General features: G+C 35.1%; 1 protein-coding gene across 1 annotated transcript in view; it reads left to right on the forward strand.

Moving 5' to 3' along the window:
• Positions 1-16768, forward strand: part of LOC136373985 (guanine nucleotide-binding protein G(q) subunit alpha-like) — a 110943-nt gene extending 94175 nt beyond the window's left edge. The window contains exons 6-7 of the mRNA XM_066339084.1: positions 10836-10989; positions 14543-16768. Coding sequence (XP_066195181.1) covers positions 10836-10989; positions 14543-14733 — 345 coding nt within the window. The 3' untranslated portion in view covers positions 14734-16768. The remainder of the gene's footprint in view (positions 1-10835; positions 10990-14542) is intronic.
• Positions 16769-17662: the final 894 nt, after the last annotated feature.

A 17662-nucleotide genomic window follows, 5' to 3' on the forward strand; every position in this document is an offset into this window, starting at 1 on the left:
TAACAACAGAGGAAAACTTCTGAAACTTTTTGACTTTTAAATATATTCATGACTTTAACTCAAATCAGTTTTTGTTTTCCAGTAATACATACATAACCTAGTAGGATTTCCAGCACACTTAGGCCTATGTTACTTTAACTCTGGAAAGGATCCAGTCTTAGAGCTGAGCACCAATATAGGCAGCTTAAGTTTTGGCTTTCAGCAAACTTGTAACCTGTCTGTCTGGATTTTGTTGGTATGCCAGGACACTGCCTTCTTCCCTTTTTTTTCTCTTCCCTGTATCTCTAAACATTGCAGTCCCAGAGTAAATGGAAGATTGTGTTTATTTTTTCCACATTAAGCAAAGCATAGTTTGTCTGAATGTGGTGTGGCAGAAATACGGCTTTAAATGTGTTTGTTGACACCTTGAATTAAGAAATTCAACATGCAAAGGTGTTTTTATTCTTCACTGAGGTCTGACAAGCTCAGGAGGGAAGATGGTGATTTAACATGAAGACTTTGGTAGTCAGCCAAGAGATACTTTTCACACTTAGCTTTAAATTGTGGAATAGTATTGAAATTTTATCACCAAAATGGAGGGAGTATGTGTGAATGCTCTACTTTCTTAAAATGTATGCCATCAGTGTGATACTAGGATAGAATCTAGAAATTCTTTTTTCTGTGTTTCTCATATTGAAATTAAAATATCTGAATTGAAAATTTACAGTGTTCTGCTATTTCCTTTTCATTGCTTTCATGGCCTGATTAAACTGATTTTTGTAAGGTGGCCTGCTTTCATTTTTCTAATTAGTCCACTGTATATTGCCAGAAGTCTCATTTCCTATAGTACATTTTTACAAAGAAAAGTGTAGTGTTTAATCATTTGTGTCATCTTTTTTAGTTAATACAGTTTTTCATTAATATCATTGTCATGAGTAAATAGAAATCTTTAAAAAGTACTATTTTCTTTATGGGGGGCTGGTGGTACTTACATGACCTTCCTCCTTAGGAAATAAAGACTCTTGATTTTTATTTCAAAATGGTGCCTGATGGATGGTCAGTAGTAAACATGTTTCTTTCTTTGTATGCCTTATTCAAGAGAAATACGTTTGGATTATAAATTGGATGAGGTTACAGTTAGTTGTGAGTCTTTGTTAGTGTCTCTTGCTGGATATATGAGGTGGAGCTGGGAACTGTTTCTATTTCTATGCCCTTGGCAGAGTTAGGAATTAAAAGTTCTGAGGAATATAACTCTTGTATAAGGGGACATACATGGAAAATAAGAGTACAGATTGCCTGTTATTCAGAGACATGTGCAGGATGATTTCTAAATGACACAACCATAAAATTGTTGTGTTGTCCCATGACAAATATCTGAAGAGTTGGGAGCTTCAGTTCTGAAGATAGGTTTGGCTGCCTGTCTGTCCAGCTGTATTTTAGCTATGATTTCTCTAACAGGCAATACTCAGACTCAAATGGCATCTCTTTTAAGTGTATGTGGTGATTGTGCATAACTTGATTTTGGTGCATAAATACAGAACAGTAGAGCCAGTAAGGATGATATATTTTACCAATCCACCAAAAATTTCAGTTGGTGTACAGTCATGAAGTACTTCTCTTCTAACAAACACAAAGGAGAGATAGCTAACTGTTCCAGATTCTGCCCTTAATAAAATAGAAACTCTGTCTAGGAAAATGAGGACAAAATTTTAACCAGTGAACATAATACACTAATTACATTATTAATACTGTAAATTAAGTAAATATTCCATCAGTCTGATGTGATGCGACAAAGGACAACATGTTATAAATTAAATTATTAGATGTTTGACCTTTCCAGTTTTTCAGAAAACTCAGTAGGATTAGAGGTGAGATGAAAAATGAAGGAATCATGTCTCTTTTTAATGGATTTATGAAGTGTTATGTCTTGAGGGTCATGCACTGGCTCTGAATTATGCCAGCAAGTTTGGAGAAATTGGCAGTTATATTAAATGGCACAGTTTAGAACTTTTTCTTATGTTTAAAATCAACTTACTTTTTTTAAATAAAGTACTTTTTTCCTAGATTTTCAGGATATGCTGTATTTGAATATGTATTAGAGATAGGTCCTTTCAACATATCAAATCTCAGGATCTCAGTGCAATAATTAGAAAAATGAGTTCCAGCTTTGTAAAAGAAACATAACCACTTACAGTTATGGAAGAATTAGATACATAACAGTATATCTGTAAACTAGAGTTTCTTAAAAAAGTGGTTTTCATTATCTTTACACAGCTAGTTAAGTGCTTAGAAACAGAAAAATAGAGAACAGTGTTTATTGAAGCTTGTACATATTTGTTAGTGCACTTAAAGTTTTAAGGTATGTAAGATTTCATATAGTTTGCATAGCTCTGTGGTGGTTATGTGTATGTTTTTATTTTTCTAGGGTTCTTAGAGCAAAACCAGAAAAGACAGAACACAATTTCCTCAGTTCAACTGAATTAATTAAGTTATAGGTTAAGTGAAAATTAGAAATTTTCTGAACTATTGAAAAGTAGATCCCGTCTTCCCTGAGACATTTTCAGAGGCTGCAAAGCAACAGAGGCACTGGACAGCATGAAGTATACATTGATAAAAGATGATTTTTATATGTGAGTCATTATGAATATTCTTAACTTTGCACAAAATATTTTGGGAGAAAATGCCAGTTCAGATTATTCTCATCAGAGCTAATACATTTTGGTTAAATTGTAAAATGTGAAATTCTTACAGGATTGGAGGTAAATTATTAACCTCCTTGGTAAGAGGAGATCGTTGTTAAGTAGAATACTGTACCTTTTAAAAAACACCATTTGTTTTAAAGCCCTTTTTAAATTCTATACTATGTCTTAAGAAATTATATTTGATTTAGCTGCTGCCAGAATTGGTGATTTTAACATTATAATTCCATGGAATTTTTCTTAGAACAGGAACAGCTTTCCTTCCCTTTTTATCCTCAGTCACTCAATTTTCATTCAAGTTTTATTAGAAGTACCATCTGCTTATAATCCATGTATTCACAGGTTTGATCCCAGATTACGGTTCTTGTGGAAAAGGATTGTAATGTATGAAGCAGGCAGGAATGGCTTAAGAATTCTGAGATTTTAAAATAATAGGAAAATTCCTTTCTTTGTGGCTTAAGAAGTTCTACACACATTATGCTATAGGTCTTTTCCAACCTAAGCCATTCTATGATTCTGTGCCTTCAAACTGTGTCTAATACTGCCATTACTTCCTGCCTGTTCTCCTTTCACACTTACTAAGGTATTTTCCAGGATCTGTCTCTCCTGAGAGCTTGGCAAATGCTGTATTGCTCAGTGGACATTAAAAAAAAATGCCATAAAGATAATTTCTCTATCTTCTATCCACTGGCTTTCACTTCCTTACAATATGGTTTGTCTTTTTTAAGGACCTGCATCATCTAACCTGGTATGATAACCAGATTGAATGTTTTTTGTTCCAGTCTTGATAAGTCTCTTTTGAAATATTCTAACATAGATTTTTGCATGAGGTATAATTATAATTCTCTTCATTCTGAACTGAAGTAGTTCCTCAGGAACTTGTCTAAACCTGCTGCGTTGCGCTGCGATGTGACATACAGTGGTGTAGCAGCAGAAGACTGCTGCTGGCAGTGGTTGAGAATTCTGCTGCTGTATCTTATGGTCTCATTCTGTGTTCAGCATCCCATTGTCTTAGAGCTTTTTATCCTGAGTTTATAGACTTCTAAAGCAGTGGCTGTTACTTAAAAAGTGTAGCTGTGATCCCCCATCAAGTCTTCCAGGTTTCTGAAATGTAAAATAGCAAGTTCATTTACCAGTACCAGATGTTTACATGTTTACTGTTTACATCAGTAAACCAGATGTTTACTGTTTAGCAGTAGGAAGGCATAATTTTGTAATTTGAGTTGTGAACAGAACCAATAGGTCTAGAGGTGGCTCAAGCAACATTTCTGATAGCCACTGCACATATCTTTCAAGAATTCAAGGGGTCTCAGACAACTTAGAATATCTATTTCTGGAACAAAATAGACGAAAGGAAGAAGGGACCCATCTGACTGAGTCTCTTATGGAAGCAGCATGGAGCTAAATGTTATCGGAAGAAAGTTGCTTTTAAAAATGCATTGTCCAAAACATTACCAACAGGGGATCATTAGAGTGATTTAATGGTCCGTAAATACAGTGGCCATCGGTAAAACTGTTTTTGACTTGGTGTTCCTATATCACGACAGCTGAAAGCGGAGTTGTTTGTTTAGAGAGGTAGGATATCCATCCTGAAGAGAGATGTTCAAAGCTTGACTGAACACAGCCATGAGTAAAATGACATGATGACAAAGTTTTTCCTGCTGGGAGCAAGGAGTTGTACCTGGTGACTTCCATGTCAACTCCTCAATCCACTCCCATGTAATTTCTTCTTTGATTCTAGGAGAAACATTGTATGACAAGTGAAAGGAAGGGATTTTTCTTTGTTTCCTTGGGGAGCATCTTTGTAGTCATGTCAAAGTTTTTCCACAGCTTCTTCTATACCCATGAAGAACCCGTCTTTGTTTGACAGTGGATAACTGCATTAATTATTGTACAGTTACCTGTACAATATTTAATTTACACTGAAGAACTATCTTGCAGTTTTATCAGATGAAGGCAGAACAGGATATTAAGAAAATTAGGGCTTCAGTATCTCAGCCACAACTACAAATTGAAACTGAACAAACTTTGTAGAGTGGTTTTCTGCAAATTTTTTGTGCGTCAAGGAGCTAAATAAAGGCACTATTCTTTTGATTGGTGGGAAATTTTGTTGTTTGTAGATTGCCCCACGGAGAAAGTATCAGTGTTGCTTGGTTTGTTAAAAAAATTCCGGTTAAAATCTAATTTATTAAAATTACATTAAAAGAATTACATGAAATCCAGGATAAGTATCTTCACTGCTAGCTCATTTGTGTTTATAGAGGTGGAGATGCAGGCACACATTTTGAATCCGAGCAAAAGTACATCAGCAAACCAGATGAGCCTAGATGGAACTTGTGTAATGTTCATTTGTGTAATACATTAACAGGTGACAAATTGGTACAGTGTTCCAGTCACACTGTTTTGATGTGGGCAAAAATAAGAAATGGCATGAGGCTGCACATTTCAGGGTATGTTTACTCTTCAAAGAGGCAGTTATCTGAACAACATATTCCGTTTTTTTCATCAGAACTCTCATGTTGTTCTCATCTGAGCATGCTTCCACTTCTATTCCAGCACTATATTCCTTATTCACAGGCTAGTCATACATGGCTTAGCGTGAAGGCTGAAAGAAAACAATTCTGAGATCAGAGGACTTCTGTCTTTCTACATCATAAATAAGTGTAATGCTTCAGAACAATTCAGAACAATTGAGCATATGGCAGAGGCATAATACAAACTCGCAGTTAGAACTAAAAGCCTCAAATGGTCCTCATACTTATTTATTTAATTATTTTTCACATCGGAAATCAAATCACCAGAACTGATTGTTTATTTGGGAACTTGAGAAAATAGCACATTAACTACCTGTACCAAACTCATTGCTGGATATATTGTATCTGTTCATACCTGTCAGCACAAATTCATATTTATTTTTGGCTTGTGCATAAAGAACCTTTTGAGTGTAAATTATCAGTGCTGGGAAAGATTTGCATTGGGAAGTGTCAGAGCCTTTCTCTCTTCTGTTGAAGTGGATGGTTCATAATGGAAATAGGGGGTTGGATGATAATAGGCTGCTAGAAATGCTGCTTGTAAATGCTGCTACTGGGAAAGATGTGACTGCTGCTTTTTTTTTTCCTCAATAACCAGTGTCAGAACTGTCCAGAAAAGAGCTTTTGTCGGAGACAATTTGATTTTAAATATTTTCGCTTATTTTTCTCAAATGTAGGTATTAATAAAATAGCCAATTCTGGCATTCATGTTTTATCGTGAAAAATAAGAACCATTTTTGCATTTGAAAAATACTTGACAGCAGTACTTGAACCATGTTTTGTGACTACTCTATAGACCATTTTTGGTTTGGAAAGTATTTTTGGTTTTTGATGGTTCTTAAACATGTTGGTTTGATGGATTTCAGCTGTCACTTGCTTCCTCTGTGTCTCTGCTGGATACCTAAGATTGCCATGCATTTTCAAGTGCAGTGTTGCAAATTTAGTTTGTTGGAGAGTTGAGAGTTCTTCCAGGTGATCTAAAAATAAGATTCTTACCTGCAGAGATGTCTTCCCAGTCCTCTACCAGAAGCTGTTTCTTCCACGCTAGTTCATGGAAAGATTGAAGACAGTGAACAAAATAGAGGAAATATTCTTGAGCTCTCTTTGAAATGGCCTCTGACTGCATTTGTGTTACTCATCAAAATATTTATACAACCATTGCAGTTTTTACTTGGATGACTAGTTACAGCAGTAGAGCTACAAGATTATACTTCATACTGGTGGCAAAAATGTGAAGCATTTCCAATTTTGATACTGTATGTACTTTTTGACAGAGTGGAGAATTTTGCACTTACCTCCCACTTCCTCATTTCCTCTACTGTTTCCCAGCTTTTGTGTAGCAGCTTCATTAAATTTTTAGCCAAGAAATACACTGTAGGTCTTTCTGTATAGCTTGACATTGCTTCCATGAAAATTAGGGCTGGAAGTTTTAGTTGGGTAATGGAGACATTCCAAGTTAATATAGAGTTGTACATAAAAAAAAATCATTATGAAAGGTTTTGTCAGCCAAAATAATAGAGTCCATTACAGTGACACTAACCTTCTGAAATATTAACCTCTGCTTTTTCTGAAGCTCCCTTGAGTTAGTATCTCATTTTCCACGGTTACCATCTCTGAATGCCCTCTTGACTCAAATAAGCATTTTTGCCAGCATGCACCTGGTTACATACACAGGAACAAGTTGTTCACTAAAAAATGCATGTTTGTTTATCCCCGTGCCACATTCTCTCTCACTGAATTCCAGCAAAATGTAGTTCATCAGAATCTCTGAAATCCTAATTTTTTTCAACAGACGCTGCTTAAATTTTTACAATTTTTAAAAGAGAAAAGTAATTACTGCATTGTTTTCATTTAGTATGTAAGTTACTGTACGCCCAGTAGGTGCCACTCCAGATAATCATTAGGACAGTAATGGGTGAAACTCTACTAGTGCTTCTCTCTTGTTTGTGATTATTATTTTACTATGTGTTTTCTGTTAAAGCAGTGCCTGTTAGCTAGGTAATGCTGCTTTCCCTTCACTGGGTTCCAGCTGATAGAGCTCTTATCAAAATGCTGTTTTAGCACTCTTGTAGATATTCCTCAGGATCTTACAATTGAGTGCTTATAAATGATCCCAATTTTGTTATTTCTCTAATTGCAGGACTAATTACATTTTTTCAGAGCAACAGATAGCAAAGAGAATTTCAGTATTGATGTGTAAACTAGAAACTCATCATTTTAATAAAAAAATTGAAAATGTACATATAAAAATAAAATTGGAATGAAGCATGCTCCTTTTTAATCCATTAAAGCTTAAGGAAGAGTAAGTTTGCATGTGGATAAAAATGTGGGACAACATAGTTTATACTTCTGGTTGTATTTTTGTTAATGTCATAGAAAAACTTTCCTGCATAAAATATTTTACATAAGAGGTACATGATAGAAAGAAATTCAGGGTTTTTTGTTCCCTAAAAACATATTTTCAGTCATAAAACTAAACAGTCATGTGATTCATTAGTATGTACAGTGGTTTTTCTTGATATCTGTTGAAATATTAGGATAACTTTGTCCGAGATTATGTAACCCGTTTATAGTTAACAAATTCAGTATTGGAGTATGTCTGCTGTATTTCTTACTCTGCTTCATAATTATATTTTTACATTGGACTGGCAATTCTGTCAGGTTGTGTAGAAGATGGAGAATTTTACACTCGCATCTGTATATCCTAACAAGAAAAGTAGAGGAACAGCCAGTGATACCAATATGTTTTTATGCAATTTGGGAATGACTGCAGATGAAAGCTGACCAAGGAAGTTGTCCAGGCCAGCAGATCTTTAGAGATGGTGTAAAAAGTAATCCTGCTGCTCATTTTCCATGTGCCAGATCCAGCTGCACATTTCTGTATGTTACATATTTAAGTTTCTATCAGCAGCATTTTTTTGTTGGAGCTGAAATATTTTTCTGGAAACAGTTTGGTGAGATAGGTCTTCATGTTGCATCTGACAGGTCAGATCCCCAGTGTTAGAGTCTTCCTATACTCCCTGTAATCCTATCCCTACTTCACATAAAAATGAGGTAACATGAAGCTATCTTTTACAGAAGAAATAGTGCATCCTGTTAAACAAAAGGGTTTTTTCAGAACAGTAGTTTAACCATATCATCTTATGATTAATTAAGCTGATGAAAAATATTGTGGTACGTATATATAATAAAGCAAGAGTGAGCATGCAAAGGAGTGAGCTCTCATTAGAAATAGAAAACCAGTTTAAGACAAATTTTAGAGGATAATAAGCAGTATTGTTGGAGGAATTAAAATTGGTTTTGTCTGCTGTGACATCCATAAAGGTTGAATTGCCCTTAGTAATCCACTGAACAGAGATGAAAGCAGAAAGTTAAGCAGAGATTGATTAGTCAAAAATTAATCACTTACGTTTTTCTTAATCAATCATAGTAAAATTAAATAATGAAACCACTATGGCTTTTTAATTGGTTATGGCAAACTGAGGACCTGTATTTAAATAAATTTTCTTTAAAATCTCTAGGCCGTCTTTCAATTCCTACAAAGCATCTGCAGACTACACATCTAAATGACAGCATATCAAAATCTCAGTTCACTGTCCTTAACAAAATTTGCTTTGATTTCCCTTTGAAATAATTTGCAAAGGGTTTGTAAATAAAATTTCATGGTCACCTTAATCTGTTGGGAAAAACATGAAGGACCCAGAGCCAATGTCCTGTGAAGACAGTGTGGGAGACCTGAGCTTGTTTAGTCTAGTGAAGAAAACACTTTGCCAGCAAGTATTTCTGGAGTTCAGCCATGGAGCTGAACTTTTTGAGGTGGACCATGTAACAGATATAACTATACTATGTAGTTCCCATTGCCTTTTCTTAAGGTCTTGTTAAGAGAAGAAGTCTGTATAGAATTTGAGAAGAAAATACCATCTTATTAACAATTAGTCTAAGAAGTTATGTTATATGCTCAGCTGTGTTGACACTATCCTTTCAGAGTGAAATCCTGGTGCTGTTGAATTCAGTGAGTCATGCGATCTGACTGCATGAAAGTAAATGTTTTATTACTCTGCTTTAGGTTCTCAGTATATAAATTCAGCTATTTATTTTCATGCACCACAGCAACATGCAATAAACTTTAACAGACTAAACCATCAACTTTTACTACAAAATTGAATTAGTTTACTATTTTGTTTTGCTGTCGTTTTTTTTTTTTTTGTATTTGTTTTGAGTTTTTCAAGTTCCCATTCATGTTGGCCTCTCTAAAATGCAAATTATTGGAAGTAAATATACACTTACAGCAAAATTGTCTTGAGTTATCTGACAGTTGTATGGCTCAGCAGCAGCAGAATTGGCAGGATTCATGTTGCAGCTTTAAATAGTAGTAATAGTAAAAGGACTAAGTTAGTTCCTTTGTTTCAAACCATGTTTACTCTGGCTCTGTATTAACTATGTCAAGTTAGCCTAACAGTTCAGAACTAATCAAATTGTAATATTATTTTACAATGATAAAAGAATGTTACAAATAGGAATAACTGTAGGCTTTGCTGATATTTCAACTATAATGCAAAGTGGTTTTAGGAGCAGCTAAGGAGTTAAAGGCTGATCCAATGACATCATTATTAAAAATTAGTAAAAATAAAACTCCTTAGTCCCAGTGTAGCATTAAGAAGCAGGCATTCTTTTTTCAGCTACATGCACGAAGGGGTAGCTCCTCCAAATACTTTGCATGCTGACTACAGGACATTTTTTGTTTATGTACTGTATTTTACATACATATTCATTGATTGGCCCAGAGCAAATATACATATTATAATCATTTCCCCAAAATCCTTGACATGTGGTCCCTCTCCTCTGCACATGCACTCTTTTGTCCTAGTGGTCTCTTTGGTGGTACCTGGTGATCAGCAACCCCAAAGTCATACTGCCTGGTGAACTGGTAAAAGTTAACATAACTGGGCTGGCTGGTTGCTATCCAGTTTTAGTTCCTACAGAATAAGTGTTGTGTTGTTCTATAGGGTAGTGGGTTCTGAACAATAAGCATTGTATTAGTCCACCAGATGCAAACAATTCTTCATCTGGAAACAATGCTAGAAACAATTCAATTTTTTTTTTCATTCTATGTCATAAACCTTTGGTGTAGTTAAAATATTCTCAGGTTTTAACTTAACTTGGGATTATTTTAGGCTGATTTCTAGGAATTGCTGAACCCTGTATTCAAAATTTGGGAAAGGCATGTAAAATAGAGTATGTTCTTAAACCTTGAATTGGTTGTCTTGTGATGTTATGTGTGTCTGTACCATAAATCACTTGCATTTCAATAACTGCCAGTGTGTTGGCTGATTGTAACTGTGCACATTCAGACCTAACAAATGTACCTGTTACAACTTTAATATTCTTATGACTAGTGTTTTAAAGAACATTTATGTATAACTAGCTGAATTTGGAAAAGGAAGATGCGTGAATATTTAATTTACTGCTTGCTTATTATTTTTAATTTAATTAATTTGATCTTATATATTGGTAGGAAAGTGCCAAACTGGAAATTGATCCTTTCACCAAATGGAGTGAAATGTGCGGATTTATTTAAAAAAAAAATCTCATGACTGCTAAAATTCTGCTCTCTTTTTTATTCCAGAATCGAATGGAAGAAAGCAAGGCACTCTTTAGGACAATTATCACATATCCATGGTTCCAGAACTCTTCAGTTATTCTGTTCTTAAATAAAAAAGATCTACTAGAGGAGAAAATTATGTACTCCCATCTAGTTGATTATTTTCCAGAGTATGATGGTAAGTATAATGACATCAGAGCTCGTGCTCTGTTTACACTGTAGTGCTGGCAAATTGTGCTAGCCTTGTCCAAATGCTAGACAACTAGATCTTTTGGTATATTCCTTTTAATAAATACAAAAAAATTGTAAAATGTGATTGAACATCTGTGGAATTTTTAGATGGCTACGATGTTGTTTTATACTGTGATGACTTCTGGGTAGGATGGCAGAAACTTTACTGGGAAACTGTTGAATTTTAGATGAGTATTGTCATATTAGCAGTGAACCACGTTCTGTCATTTTTCCTAAGTTAGGGTGAAAGTTTCAATTGAAATACAAGAGTTAAAAATAAATAGAAATTCCTCAATTGTACATATAATCACCTATATTTTTGGTGTATTGAGGTTAGCTTTATATAAGATTGAATACCTAAGGGAAAGTGTCATAAGCTCTCTGTAGCGCTCAGAGAAGCAAGCAACCATCCCTTGCACCTTTTTATTGTATCATTTTAAACTGTGTTTTAATTTTACATTAATTATGTGATGTTAATGTGTTCTTCCATAAGAAAAATTGTGGGCTGTATAAGTGTTTCTACTAAAGCTGTACTTTCAGGAAGTTCTCATGAGGGGAAAAGCTAAGTATTTTGAGATAACTGAGTGGAGGAGGCCTTGGTAAACAGAGAACAGTGAAACTCATATAATAAGAGGTCTAAAGAGCTAAATGTTCCTATGTTTTAAAAAGAAAATCAGTTTTGTCCCACCAGGAAGGAATAGCTGATTGGGAAGCTTGAGAAAAAGATCAAAACTCTCATGTTTAAATATGGAAAGTAATAATGAGGAAAATGTATTTTTTGTTTTCTGTTAAAGAGGAAGAGAAGAATAAAAAGCCTGCAGGATCTGATCATATTATTTATGAGTCAGCATAAATTTAGTTTCATGGTAATATACAGAAAAGAACTGCATAGTTGAATAGAAATATGCTGGTTCTTTTGAATTTACTTTGTGTAACAAGTTCCATAGACAGCATGCCAAAGGTGACTAGACCCTACAGTCTGCTGTTACTTCCTCCTAAATGTTGACAAGGCCTAGCTAAAAAGCTTGTCCCAAAAAAAAACCCAAACTCAAACACTTAGTTTGTAGAAACTTTGTTTCTTTTGTCCTTTAACCTTGGTGAGGGGAAAAAATTATTGTGGACTTTAAGGGATGCGGGAGTGAAGACTTGCCAGTCTTTGAGAATATTTTGTTTCTTAATTCTGCAATTCTTGCAGGACCTAACTCCAGAGACAAAGTTACAGTTTGATTTGATTACTTCTGGTGGCAGGATGGGGTCTGTGGCTTGCAGAGGGTCACCATGTGGTGCCATCTTCTCTCCCAGTACATTGGGGATGTGGGATGTGGGAAATCTGAGAAAAGTATCAGAAACAGGTATTTTTCAGCTGGATTGCTTCTCTCACCTTCAGAAGAGAGAAAGTAGCCTAGGGTTGAGAACTGCTGGCCAGGGTGGCAAATTGGGCAGATAAAATTAAGGAGTTTTGCTGTGCAGTGCATTACTAAGAACTTTGAAAGGGAGGCCAAGCCATGCTCCTAGGTAAGTGTGTCACATGAGGACACGCTTTGCTTGCTAGTACTAGACATCTGGCCCACAGGCTGGGAGAGGGAGAGAGGACAAAAACCAAGAGAGGATATAGCTGGGAGGAAAAGAAAAAAAATATATTGGTGTAGTGCTTAGATAGATATTCATGGTATCATATAGAGCCAGATGCTGAAGACTGCTGTTTAGGTAGAAAGCTACTAACTCACGTGATTGTTCTTTTCTAAGTCTCTTGCTTGGACCAGAACCACTTTGCCATCTAAATTTAACTCATTCAATCTTTTTAATTGGGGTCATAAACATACTTTTCTGTGCTTGAACCTCAGTCAGATAAAAGTTTAAATAACATAAGAGTAGGTGTGTGCAAATTTGGGTGTATCTCTGAATAGGCCAGTGGATTTTGAGAAGACGCTGCATCTACTGTGAAACTGTTTAACAAAATTCTAGGAAACCATTTTAAAAACAAAGTGATTTATTTTGAGGAAATGGTTGCCTTTGGAAGCCTAAGAATTTTCTTCACAAATACTCACATTTACAAATGTGAGTATTTGTGAAGAAATACATTTACATTTACAAGTATGTGCTGTTGTGAGACTTAATGTTACTGCTCTTTGTAGAGTCTGGTGACCAAGCTAAAGGCTAGAGCCAGTTGTGTTTTAGAAGCTGTAAAAGTGTTGGACAGTCCTCTGTGTTGCTTCAGAGAACTTATTATCTTTTTACATCCCTTAATCTCAGGAAATGTATCATCTGTGTATGTATGCACATATATGTACATCTGTTCTCATGCATACACCCATATATTGCCAAAGCTTACTCTCCCTCCAGACTGATTTGCAGCACACCAGAAAGTATGTGCTTTCTCTTCCATACATTCTCTTCCTAAATTTTACAGTTACGCAAATTGGAAGTGTTACAGACTTTAAGCTTGAAGTATTAAAAATAAGGTCTGTTATCCAGTTGTTGAAATCTGTGGACATGTGCTAGGCACCAAACTATTGATTTTATAATTGCTGAAGGTCAGAGCTACATGTAACAGCTGGGTGCTGATATTTATATGCTGTGTATTAACAGGACTGATGAAGAGAATAGGAGGAGGCAACAGCACAGAAAAAATGTGTTCTATAGAACATTTCAGAAACAGGAGAACAAGGGAACGATGACTTTTGGTGGCAGCACTAGAATAATGGAACAGGATTCACCAGCATGTGGCTTATGTTCTTGCTTCTGCACTGCTTTTTTGCCTGTGAACATGAATGAATACTCACTGTTCCAGGCTGGAAGTAATTACCTTCTGTGATCTTTTAATCTGAAAATGTAGTTTGGTTAAATTGGCTCTTTCTTTCTGAGAGTTACAATTTTAATTTAGATCTGATAGGATCATTAACATACATAATTTAGATACCAACTGATTGGTTAGAACATGAACCTTTAGCAGGCAACAGTTTCAGCTGGAGAGCAGCTGTGAATTTTATTATCACTTAAAATAAATTAAGTTCTATTGATGACACTGTCAGACCCAGATCAGGATATAATTTCACTATGTTTCCTAATAAAATCCATATAAAACTAATGAATCTTGCAGTGCTAAAATAACTGAAGTATAATTTAAATATAATATGTTTATACTGAATATTCACCATTTCTACTAACTTCTTAAAGATTTAATGATACCGCTAATTTTTTAATTTTCGTTCTGTGCATTTATAAATTACCAGTTGTAAAACAGTTGATTTATCTTGGTGAAGAAAGAAGACAGTCAGTAGTGAAAGAGCAGCTCTGATTTGGTGACCTTCTGAAACTTCCTTCCATCTTTATTTTTAATTGTTCCTACCACAAAGAGTGCAACCAGTGTATGATACTATTGATTAGTAAAAGGTTCTTCATCTTCTCTTATTAGAGATCACAGACTAAGGATTCCTTATTTTCTTTTAAAGTGGAAATACGAAATTGACTTTAAGAAAGCTGGATTTCTTTTCTCACAGGACCACAGCGGGACGCACAGGCAGCACGAGAGTTCATCCTGAAGATGTTCGTAGACCTGAATCCAGACAGTGACAAAATTATCTACTCTCACTTCACATGTGCTACTGACACAGAGAACATCCGCTTCGTCTTTGCTGCTGTCAAGGACACGATCCTGCAGTTAAACCTGAAGGAGTACAACCTGGTCTAACTGTACCTGGGGGATCCTCCGAAATCAACTTTCCATGATTGAAGATACACAAGAGGGACTGTATTATAATCTGTGAAAACAATTTGCATAATACTAATTTATTGCCGGCCTGGACTCTGTGAATATCCACAGAGTTTGTAGTTAATATTATGATTTTATTTAAAGTATATGGAGGAAAAACAAAAGATGCTGAAGTACATTCACAGCACATTTCCTCATTTTTTAGGCAAAACCTTGTGACTCAATGTGTTTCAAATTCTCAGTTGTACATTTACAAAGGATGGCAGTTTTTTTGCTATTAAAGCAAAATCGAGCTGGTTTCCTCTTTCTCTAACCCTTTCTCACCCCCTCCTTTCCTACTCCCCTTATCTTTTAAAAGGTACAATGGCCTTTTTTTCCCCCAGTTGCATTCCTGGGTGAAATATTTTCTGTTGAAAGATTTGGTTAGGAAAACACTATCATCACAGTTCAAGTCATCAGTCATTCTAATTTTATAGTATGTACTTTCTTTGAAGGATCAAAAAGTATTGATACTGTGATTTTTAAATTCTTTACATTGGTGTCTTCATTCTGTCTTCACTTTTGTAACTAGAATATTTGGATTGCAAAACAGCATTACAGTTGTCTAAGGATAATAAATTTAACCACAGTTTTACAGTTAAGAAAGGTGCACAGAAGACAGTAATGAAGTAATTAAGACACAATCTGGGATGTACATGGAATACATTAGAACCTCTTTTTAATTGCCATGTGCCATATTTTTTTCTCTCTTTTTATGTTCACAAATGCCAAATAGAAAAGTCATAGACACTACATTTTACCCAGTGGCTACAGCCTGAAACTGTTTTTCTCAGTTGTATGGGGTGTTTTTTTCTTAAGTTAGAGCTTTTTTAAGTGTTCTTTTTCCACAGTAGAAAAGTTATTTTTATTATACAAAATTCATGTTGCCAAATCTGGCTTTTTATAAAACCAACACACTTGAAACGTAAGATGCTGATTGAAATGCCAAATGGATGGGTTGGGAACCAACCTGATTGAATCAACTGCCAAGTGATTAACACACACAGTTTCAGCTCATATGTTACCTTTTTTAGAAAGTGTACCATTTTCTAATGCCAAAACCAACATGTAAGTGAGTATGCTATGAGGTGTACCATGCACCCACATGTAGTCTAGTAATTTAAAGACAGTTTAGATCTCACATTTTGTCAGTTATGACGAGATTGTTTTCTGTAATAATGTCAAGGCACCTTCAGTAGTATTACGAGAAGTTATTGATGAGAGATCATGTTCAGGAGCCTTTTTTGATAAGGTTGATTGTTAATTGCTTCACAGGCATTTGATAGGCTTTCATGCAACATAGCCTCTCTCAATGTTCCTTAGGAGAGACTTCTAAATGAAGCAGTGAGAAAATAATTTTTGAAATTTAAATGCGCAATTTTTTAACAACAAAAATGCAGCACGTATTGATGAGCCTTTTTTCTACAGCATGGGTTGAAAAGTGTTTTTTGACCAGGGGTATGATTGCTAGCAGATAAACTCTAAAGTTCAGACATGGAATTGGATTGACTATCTGTAATGCCAGCTGGCAGTAGAGTGCACTTAACACAAAAATAGCTGCCACATAGCAGCAGATGGGAGGTGGAAAAAATGGCTTATTGGTTGATTGCCAAAGTTAACAGTAAATACTAATGAGATGTTTTTCGTCCTCTACCCTCTCAAATCCAAAAGAAGGATAATAAGAACAGTTGCTATTTTTTGCTCCCTCTTAAAACACCTTGTAATTTAAAACTGGTTGTAGGTATAGTGCAATTATGAATGCTATAATCATTGTACATACATATATATATATATATATATGGCAGCATCCATATTGGCTTTGTAATCATTAATTTTTGGCAAATTGAATGTGCTGTATTGATATGTATCTATGTAATTGTATCGTATGTCTTATAGCTAATTCACATTTTAAATAATGTTATTTTATTTACTTTTTTAAGAGAGAAGAATGTAAATTTTGTCAGTTTATTTCTGACTAGGGATTTGTTGTTGTTTTTATTTACAAAACAAAATACTATAGTACAGAGCGGTACTAGCATCGTGCTGTATAAAATCATTTGCACATTCCTGAGTAGAAGTAAATTTGAGATACCAAGACAGAGGTGATTCACATTCAAAACAATGCTCAAATCTTGTCAGGGATTTATACAGCCGTTGAAAACAATCCTATTAGAAGAACTTATGCCATTATATGGTGTATTGGAACATAAGCTTTAAATATAAGTTTAAATTCTTATTTGACTGATTTGCATTAGGTTACTTTCACTTTTCTAATAGTTCTATTGGAAAGTAAATTCAAAGATATTTCAAACTGTTGTACATAAGTACTAATGCATATATACTGTTGCCCTAAAAATATCATGTTATAATGCAAAACATCAGATCAGTCTTTTAGAAACTGTAGAAACCTTAGGTATAAAAACAACAACCAAGAAGTCACTTTCTTAACAATTTTAAGGAGTTAAAGTGTTTTACTTAATGAAGCTAAAGCAGGTAGATTAAGATTATAAAAAGTGACACTGACATTCTGAATAGGGGATCAGAGCAATGACTCTTTCTTACATACAGCTTAACAATATTGGTCCTGATCATGCTATAAATGCAACAGAGCTTCTGTTTTCACAGTTCCACTGTTGATAATATCCCTTTTTTTAACCTGGGAATACATGGCCCACACTGGATTCAGTGCTATAAATGGAACTGTAGCCAAAAAAATGAAGAAAGAAAAAGAAGGCGGGGGGTGGGGGGGGGCAGGGAAGGAAGAAAGAAAAACAGAACCAAACAAAAAGCCACACCAGAGAGTGGTATATAACAAAAGTTTGGGGGTTTTTTGAGGTGATGGTGGTGGTGGTGTGTGGAGGGGTTTTTT

Source organism: Sylvia atricapilla, chromosome Z (genome assembly GCF_009819655.1).
Source record: "Sylvia atricapilla isolate bSylAtr1 chromosome Z, bSylAtr1.pri, whole genome shotgun sequence".
Classification (NCBI taxonomy): domain Eukaryota; kingdom Metazoa; phylum Chordata; class Aves; order Passeriformes; family Sylviidae; genus Sylvia; species Sylvia atricapilla.